The following is a 9,574-nucleotide window of genomic DNA, read 5'->3' as shown; positions in this document are numbered from 1 at the left end:
TGAAGCTTTAACTTCAAAGTCCGTCTTGAAAATCTCCGTGGGAGGCAACATTTTCTTCAAATAGGATAAGTTATAATTAAAACTAATTACAACTATTTGATGGTACGCAGACCATATTTGAATTGAAAAACAACTTTGGTACTTTAGACCAATTACATTCAAATTAATGGTACGCAGACCATATTTTCTATCCTATTTGGGCCATACTAGTCACTTCATAACCTGCAGAACAGTACATATACAATATATACCATTCACCCATTCATTATCATGAATGGCCCACATAGCTGGTTAGTAAAACACATTATGCATCACGTAAACATTTGCAGCAATTAATCAAGGGCACCAATAATCTACCAATTATTCAGTCCTTATTAATTCTAATCAAGTTGTTTTAACCTTAAGGATTTGTAGACCTTATCAAGAGCTTATGACTAAAAGCGCTCCCACTTAAACCAATAAATTCATATGCTTTACTAATTTTAAACATAAAAATGTATTTCTAGTCTAACCGGAAACATACAAATTTAATTAAAATTTAAAGCTCATTTAAATTTATAATTGAATCCAAAAAGTTTAATTTAATTTCAGTCATATTTAAATTAATTCATGATTTTAATTTTAGTAAAATAATTAGAATAAATAAAATTTATTATAATTACAATTTTCAAAATTAAAATCCAAGAAAATAATTTAAATTATTAATTTTAAAATTAATTAAAATTACGTAAACTGAAAATTTCAAATTAAAATTTCAAAACGATCTAATCGCAACGCAAACACCTCACGCATCGCACGCCCATGGGCCACACGCACACAGCCATCGCTGGCCATGTGCGCGCAGCCCATACGCTGCGTCGCATAACTGCTGCTGCTTTCCTTCGCAAGCCATCGCGCGAGCTGGTGCTCGCTGCACGCGCGACAGCGCTCGATGCACGCGAGCTAGCGCTCGCTGCGCGCGAGCGCTGGCGCGCTCGCTTGATGCGAGCCAGCGCTCGCTGCGCGAGGCATCGACGCTGGGCGCAGCACTCGTGGCACGCGAGCTTGCGCTCGCTGCGCGCTCGCTGCGCGCGCTTGCGCGAGGCAGTGCGCGTTGTGGCGCAGCTCGCTTGCTGCCCACAAGCGACTGCCGTGCCTTGCCTTCGCCCATGCCCATTCGTCCATTGCTCATAGCCCACGACGCAAGGCAGGGCTGCTGCGTTGTGCTCGTGCACCATGGCCTTGCTCATTGCATTCGTGCCGCATGGGCGACGAGCTCCCTTGCTCGTCGTCACATGCCCGCACTATACAACACCCCTTAAGGGTAACACGTAGCGTCCATTGCTTTGTGCGTGCAAGTTATACGAACGAATCGCATAAAATTTAAAAATTTATATTTAAAATTAATGACAAATTAATAAATAATATTAATTTCATAATTTTAGGGCGAAAAATCGAAAATTTATTATTCAATTGATTTCCGATTAACATGGATTCAAGTCTAGGTCATAAAAATTTAAAATTTATCATAAATTTACAATTTTTATGGTGGTTTTTAATCATAGGTATCTAATTAAATATGAAAATCAAATTAATTCTAAATTATTCTAATTTTCAACAAATTAATCATAATTACAAATTAGATTGCATAATTAACAAGGCTAGGCATTCAAACTTGTTAAACATATACAGTAGGTCAATCAAAAATTCAAGATTTATCAACAAGAATCGCAAATATTTAATTTAACATCTTAAATTTACGAAATTTTGCATTCGAAAAACTAAAACCTTCGAAAAGTCATAGTTAGGCTTCGAATTTGAGAATTCTGGGTTCGGCCAAAAAATACTAGTTTTGTCAAAATTTTAGAATGCCTTTTACATGCGGAATTGACACAAAAATCACTCGATTTGGATGAGTAACGAAGAAACTGCCGAAAAACTGCGTACGTATAATTAAATAAACGCAATTTGCAATTAATTAACAATTACGAAAATTAATCACCCCTTTTAATTCTTGCAAATTTGTAATATTTAACCATGTTCATGCAATTTAGATTATGAAAATAATAAGAGGCTCGTGATACCACTGTTAGGTTATGATACATATGACAATTCATAAATCATGCGGAAACAACCATTAAGCCAGGAATACATATTATTTACACATAATCATTTAGCATGGTTTAGATGCATACTCTTTGTTGCGTGCCTTCCCTAGCTGCGCCCGAACCGAACAAGAACAAGTCTTTAGGACTCCAAGTGTCGTCCCTCCGTAGATAGTCCACAGCACGTCCGGATCCGCCTTAAGATTGACCAACTAGAATCGCCCTTAAGGTACTATTAATTTTCGGCACTTTTAGGCAAGATGTGTGACTGAATTTTTCTCTCAAAAACTCACTTTTAATACTTGAAAACTCGTTGTAAATATGTGACCCTAGGCACTTATTTATAGAGTTTATGGAAAGGAATTATAATCCTATTAGAATACAAATCTATTTAATTATAACCCTACTAGGATTCTAATTAAACAAAGTTTATCTATTAGGATTAGATTTAATCATATTACGAATCCCGGTAGCCTTAGGATTCCGAGTAACACACACGAGTGGCGCACAAGCACCGCACGCCCGCACGCTGGCCTTGCGGCCCACGCCGAGCGCACAGCGCAAGGCCCACTGTCGCAGCCTTGTCCGCGCGCGCGCCCAAGCTACGGCTGGGCCTGGCTTTTGCGCTGGGCCTGGTCGTATGCTTGGCGTGTGGTTGTTGCGCTTGGCTTGCTGGGCGATGGCCCGACTTCGTGCTGGGCCTTCGTCTGGCAGGCCTCGCCCGATGCTAATTCGTACGATACGCTTCCGATTAAATTCTCGATTCCGGAATTCATTTCCGATACGAACAATATTTAATATTTCCGATTCCGGAATTAATTTCCGTTTCGAACAAATATTTAATACTTCCGTTTCCGGAATTATTTTCCGATTTCGATAATATTTCCGATTCTGACAATATTTCCGTTTCCGGCAATATTTCCGATTCCGGCAATATTTCCATTTCCGATAATATTTTCCGATACGTACCATGTTTCCGTTTCCGGCAACATCTACGTCTTGGATAATATTTATATTTCCGATACGATCCATATTTCCGTTTCCGGCAATATCATCGTTTCCGGAGTATTCTTTTCTTGCCTGTGACGATCTCAGCTCCCACTGAAACCAAGATCCGTCGATTCCGAATATCCATAGATGGAGTATTTAATGCCATTAAATACTTGATCCGTTTACGTACTATTTGTGTGACCCTACGGGTTCAGTCAAGAGTAAGCTGTGGATTAATATCATTAATTCCACTTGAACTGAAGCGGCCTCTAGCTAGGCATTCAGCTCACTTGATCTCACTGAATTATTAACTTGTTAATTAATACTGAACCGCATTTATTAGATTCTATTTTATCATCAATCCAATCACCGTTCACCCTTTTTCGCGCAAATGAGCACCGGCCGCAACAGCAGGAAACTATGACTTAGACTTAACATTGAATGCATACTTGGACCAAGGGCATTATTTCCTTCACTGAGGCTGTCCTTCCTATAGAGATGTGTGAACCAACACTGAGGGTCATGCTATATGACGAGAATGCTAATTGGGAAATGATGAAACTGGCCTTAGATTTTTTGCCTGAAGTCAGAGGAAATGCGGCATTAAGGCAACAGCTGTACAAGATAAGGATGGCGAGGGAATACAACAAGAAAGTCTCTAAAAGAGTGCACAAAGTGGGAGATTTCGTTCTCCGGAAAATGGAGTCTGTAGGACGAGCAGGGTAAGCTGACGCCCACCTGGGAAGGACCCTATGAGATCTATGATGAAGTCAGGGACGGAACTTACCCCATCCAAGACATGCAAGGCCGGCCTATTTTTCATAACCTAACAACTGATTTCACGCTTCATTGATGGTAATATAATAAATACGCCAAATGCTAAAGTAGACCATGGAACTCGGTTCCCACGTGACTCCCCATTATTTCTTTCTCTCTCCTCCCACAACTTCTTCCTTCTTCTTTGCAAACCTGGACTCCTCTTTCTCTCTCCTCGTTGTAAGGTGAATATAAGTGACTTGATGAAACTAAATCAAGCTCATATAAGTATGAAAATTTACAGGTATTACAACCCCTGCTTTATTAATACGATATATCTGACAGGGAGTTATGATATATCTCCAAATGATTTTTGATGTATCTAAGAGGGAGTTATGATGTATCTCCAATCAACTTTTGATGTATCTCCGATACATTTGTGATGTACCACTGTCATATTTTCAATGTATCTCCATTTTTTTTACTCTAAATAAGCAGGATGAACATGGATAAGAGAGAGAGCTTGTCATGTTGGAAAAGAGAGAGATAATTATGTGTCATGTTAGTCTGACACAATTGTGGCAATGCAGAAAAGTGAAAGAAATGGTATCGCAGTGAAGTTGGAAACTTGGAACCTATCATGTGGGAAGCTAACATCTTTCTTTAGTTGAAACTTGCAATTACGATATTACCATTAATGAAGCCTTCAGATCTTTTTAATCCGACGGTAGATAAAGTTTCTCACGTTTCTCACCAAATTCCGATTCTATATTAAAATTGAAAAGTAAATAAAAAATGACCAACACCACATTGAGATACCCAAATATAAATAGATGCATTAGCATGATTGCCGTTATTAACCCAAACTAAAAGATAAACTAAAAGACTATATTTTTTTTAAAAAAACTTAGAAAATGGCCTAAATGGGTTGTAAAACCCTAAACCCTTGCTCATTCTAGACTCTTCCAAGTTCCAACCTTCTTCCTTTATAAAAATCTAAGCACCTCTCATTTGCCTCCCGTTTCTCCATTCTCTCCTCAAATCACTACTTCATTCTAGTATTTTCTCCACTCTCTCTTCTCCGCTGTCTATTACACCATGTTGCGCGCAGCCGCCGCCCTTGCCTCCCGGGCTCGCGCCACCAGCAGCAGCCGCGCCGCCGTAAGTCTTTGCATCTCATGATCCCACATTTTGTGATTTGTTTGATTCCAATTTTTTCAGATTGAAACTTCTGGGTTTTTATTGGTTTTCGCAATGTTTTCTGGGTTTTTTTTATAGATTGGTGGTAGGTTGAATTGGAGCAGAAATTATGCTGCTAAAGAAATAAGATTTGGTGAGGATGCTCGCAAATCTATGCTTAAAGGTATTGAAGAGCTTGCCGATGCTGTTAAAGTGACTATGGGACCTAGGGTAAGCTGTTTTGAATGGGCGTTTTCTCTAATTTTGTCTTTTTCTGCGAATTTGTACTGGTTGTTAGATCTGTTAATTAGCTGTAATGGCTTTGTTTGAGATTTAATAGTTATCTGAAGATTTGATTATAACTGGGCTTAATGTGGTGATGTACCAATTGAATGTTGATGGTAAAATTTGGTGGGTGTGTATAGGGGCGTAATGTTATAATTGAGCAAAGTTTTGGTGCTCCTAAAGTGACAAAGGACGGTGTGACGGTCGCGAAAAGTATTGAATTCAAGGACAGATATAAGAATTTGGGTGCAAGTCTTGTTAAACAAGTTGCCAACTCTACCAATGATGTCGCCGGAGATGGTAAAGCCTCAAACTTGGGCATTGCTTAATTGTTCATATGAGAAATCTGTTTTTGTTGCAAGCAAGTTTTAAATTTTCTTACATTTTTCTGGTTTCAATTGTATTCTGTTGTTTGCATTTTTCGTTTGATGCCACTTTGTTGTTGAATTCCTGCTGGTCTGTTATACAAAGTAGCATTTTGAAATAAGAATGTGATAGTTTGCTCTTTGATTGTAGAGGGAGTAAATAATCATTGGATCAAGTTTTGTTTCAATCATACATTTATATAGTGATTAATTTAAATGGTAACGTGGATTCGTTTGAACACTTGGTTGAAAATGCTATTTGTTGTCTTGGGATTGCAGGCACGACCTGTGCTACAGTTCTTACCAGGGCAATATTGATTGAGGGAGTAAGGTCAGTTGGAGTAGGAATGAATGCGATGGACCTCCGGAGAGGTATGACTATGGCAGTGGATGCTGTGGTAACTTACCTGAAAAGTAGAGCAAGAATGATCAGTACTTCAGAAGAGATTGCGCAGGTTTGAGATAAAATATTTTAATTGTTTCTAGAGAAAAGCTTTTGAATTGTTTCTATGGGACAACTGTTGGATTTTTTCATCACCTTGCATCTTTTTGTAGGTGGGTACTATTTCTGCTAATGGTGATAGGGAAATTGGTGAGATGATCGCAAAGGCTATGGAGAAGGTTGGCAAGGAAGGAGTTATTACAATCCAAGTAAGTCATTTTGTTTCTGATGTTAGCATTTTTTAATATTTGTCATACAATTCCAGAAGTTCGTGTCTTTTTGTTTTATTAGCAGTTAAGCTTATGATAATGTGGTGATTCTAGGACGGCAAGACATTGTTTAATGAACTTGAAGTTGTGGAGGGCATGAAGTTAGACAGGGGTTACATTTCTCCTTACTTTATTACCAACCAGAAAACCCAGAAATGTGTAAGCATTAATCTCATTTATTTCATTTTGAAATCTTACATTTACAAGCTGTCTTAATTATAATGTTTTATTGTACGTCTAACTTTTGCAGGAATTGGATGACCCTCTTATTTTGATTCATGAGAAGAAAATCGGTAGTGTCACTGCTGTGGTGAAAGCCCTAGAAATGGCATTGAAGGTTGGAGATCATCATAGATTTCTTAAACTTTTAAATGTATGAAGTATGCCGCTTTCAGGGTCGCTCTAACTCATATATCTTGTTAATACAGAGACAGAAGCCTTTGTTGATTGTTGCAGAAGATATCGACAGCGAGGCCTTGGCCACTCTTATTTTGAATAAGATCCGAGCAGGACTAAAGGTTTTTCTTCGAAATCTCATACATAGCTATAATTTGTATCCCTTGTTTCACAACGTTAGTTATTGATACTATATGCAATTTTCTTTTCTTTGTAGATCTGTGCTGTTAAAGCCCCTGGCTTTGGAGAGAACAGGAAAGCAAATTTGCAGGATCTTGCAACTCTTACTGGTGGAGTGGTGAGAGGCTCATCTTAATGTTTGATATTTGAAGTAAGTCTTGGTTATCTTGAAATATGTATGGAGTAATGTGTCTCTTGCTGTGCAGGTTATAACTGAAGACCTTGGCATGAATATGGAAAAGCTTGATATTGATATGCTAGGTTCGTGCAAAAAGGTGAGTTTCAGTTTCAGCTTCTAGTATGACTATGCTTGGCCATCTAGTATGAGCATTTCTAGTTGCAGCTTCATGGTATATAACATTACATTGGTTATTCTAGATCACTGTCTCAAAGGATGACACCGTGATTCTTGACGGTGCGGGTGATAAAGCAGGCATTGAGGAAAGATGTGAACAGGTGTGTTTAGCTTCTTCTGTACATGTTCTGTTTTTCTTTACCTTCTGATAAATAGATGGCAATTCATAGACATTGTGCTCGAATTCTAAGTTTTTCTGTTCTTATAATTTGTGGATACAGATCAGGTCTGGTATTGAACTCAGCACATCAGATTATGACAAGGAGAAGCTTGAGGAGAGGCTTGCTAAGCTATCTGGTGGAGTTGCTGTTTTGAAGGTTTGTTATGTTTCGGGTTCTTAGAATTTTGAAAATTCGTCTCTGCTACTTCTCTGGGCGTGTTCTTAACCTAAACACAACAAACTTGTTATGGCTATTTCTAGATTGGAGGAGCTAGTGAAGCTGAAGTTGGGGAAAAGAAGGATAGGGTGACTGATGCTTTGAATGCCACCAAAGCTGCAGTTGCAGAAGGTATCGTACCTGGTGGTGGTGTAGCACTTCTTTATGCTTCAAAGGAATTAGACAAGCTACAGACTGCCAACTATGATCAAAAGATTGGAGTACAGATCATCCAAGCTGCACTGAAGGTATATCGTTATTTGATATCCTTTGTTAAGAAATCCCTGCTTTAGAGTTGAGATGCTCAAGTAACAGGATGCCTTTAGGTTTACATTTTATCACCCGTTACTCTTTTGGAGCTCATGATCTCATATCATTAACATGAATCCATTCATCACTGCAGACTCCTGTTTACACAATCGCTTCAAATGCTGGTGTTGAGGGAGCTCTTATTGTTGGCAAACTATTAGAGCAGGATAATGAAGATCTTGGTTACGATGCTGCTAAAGGTATCAAACTCAAACAGCTTACATGCTCCTGTAACTTTATGTTGATGAATGAGCAACTACGAGGTGGGTATATATACTAACTTTATGTTAATTGATCAGGCGAATATGTAGACATGGTCAAATCAGGAATTATCGATCCATTGAAGGTTATTAGGACAGCTTTGTCTGATGCTGCTAGGTAAGATTTTGTTTGTTAAGAGTTTTCATATACGTACGTAGCCTAGGTCATTAATGAAAATTCTTGAGAGATTTTTCTTTATTTCTTCTGTTGCAGTGTGTCATCTTTGATGACTACAACGGAAGCTGTAATTGTTGAGGCACCCAAAGATGAGAAGGATGCAGCTCCTGCAATGGGCGGTATGGGCGGTATGGAGTACTAAGTGGTTGACTGAATACGCAAGATACATTTTCTTCACATTTGCTGGATTTTGTTAATGCCCTTGTTAGGCTAGGAAGGAAATTGTGTAGAATATAGTGGGAGAAAAATAGTTTGTAGGGTTGCCTGCGAATACAAGAGAACAGCCAATATTTTTTATTGGAATTGTGATCGAACCTCCAATAATTATTTCATTCGATAGCCTATAGCGGAACTTGGGAATGGAACTGCCAAGTGAGAGTTACCTGTTTACAAAATCGCTTCATATCTGTGGTGCTGTTGCTCAGTTTTCAAATGATCGACTGGCACTAAAATAAACGTGGAAATACAAACTATTTTTGTCCTGACAATTTATGTTTTGAACGTACCTTGGATTGCCGAAAATCTATGTACATGGGGTCATGTAGAGCTGTCAAAAACTGACCCGACCTGAAAACCCGACCTGAACCGACCGAACCCGTAACCGACCATGACCCGAAATTACGGTAAAATAGGTAACCCGAAACCCGACCTGTACCCGACTCGGAAAAACCGATAACCGATTTTAACCCGATGTTGTAACACCCGAACCCGACACCCGACCCGAAAATGACCGATAACCGAACTGACCCGACCGAACAATGACCCGAACTCAATTCGATACCCGACCCGATGTCAACCCGAAACCGATTGTAACTCGATGAAACCTGCTATTGACCCGACTTGTGACAACCGCTACCCGATTTACCCGAGTTATCAATGACACGATCAAATAATAACTTCAACGATAAATCTATTTTAATTATTTATTGCTAGATACCGAAAAATTTAGCTCTAAAATAAGTTAAACAAATTTTTTTAGAATATAAAATAATTAAAATGTATAGGTTAATTATCAGACCCGAGTTTGACCCGTCCCTGAGAGTGACCCGACCTGAATTCTATTTGATTTGATTATTATCCGATCCAAACTAAGACCCGGACCCGAAAATAACTGTGTTGCTATAGAATCTCAAGCAGTTACAGAGAGAA

The 9,574-nt window shown here is 38.8% G+C and overlaps 1 protein-coding gene across 1 annotated transcript; it reads left to right on the top strand.

Annotated features, from left to right (window-relative positions):
• Positions 1-4,774: 4,774 nt before the first annotated feature.
• Positions 4,775-8,820, top strand: LOC110803678 (chaperonin CPN60, mitochondrial). Its single transcript, XM_022009212.2, has 16 exons — positions 4,775-4,991; positions 5,109-5,240; positions 5,435-5,594; positions 5,939-6,114; positions 6,215-6,310; positions 6,425-6,529; positions 6,621-6,707; positions 6,799-6,888; positions 6,984-7,064; positions 7,153-7,221; positions 7,325-7,402; positions 7,523-7,618; positions 7,723-7,926; positions 8,082-8,187; positions 8,287-8,365; positions 8,462-8,820. Exons 1-16 carry the CDS (start codon positions 4,929-4,931, stop codon positions 8,565-8,567), a joined length of 1,728 nt encoding a protein of 575 aa, XP_021864904.1. The 5' UTR covers positions 4,775-4,928; the 3' UTR covers positions 8,568-8,820.
• The last annotated feature ends 754 nt before the right edge of the window (positions 8,821-9,574 follow it).

The sequence above is a fragment of the Spinacia oleracea genome, chromosome 1 (genome assembly GCF_020520425.1).
Source record: "Spinacia oleracea cultivar Varoflay chromosome 1, BTI_SOV_V1, whole genome shotgun sequence".
NCBI lineage: Eukaryota > Viridiplantae > Streptophyta > Magnoliopsida > Caryophyllales > Amaranthaceae > Spinacia > Spinacia oleracea.
This window is presented reverse-complemented; position numbering and strand designations above follow the sequence as displayed.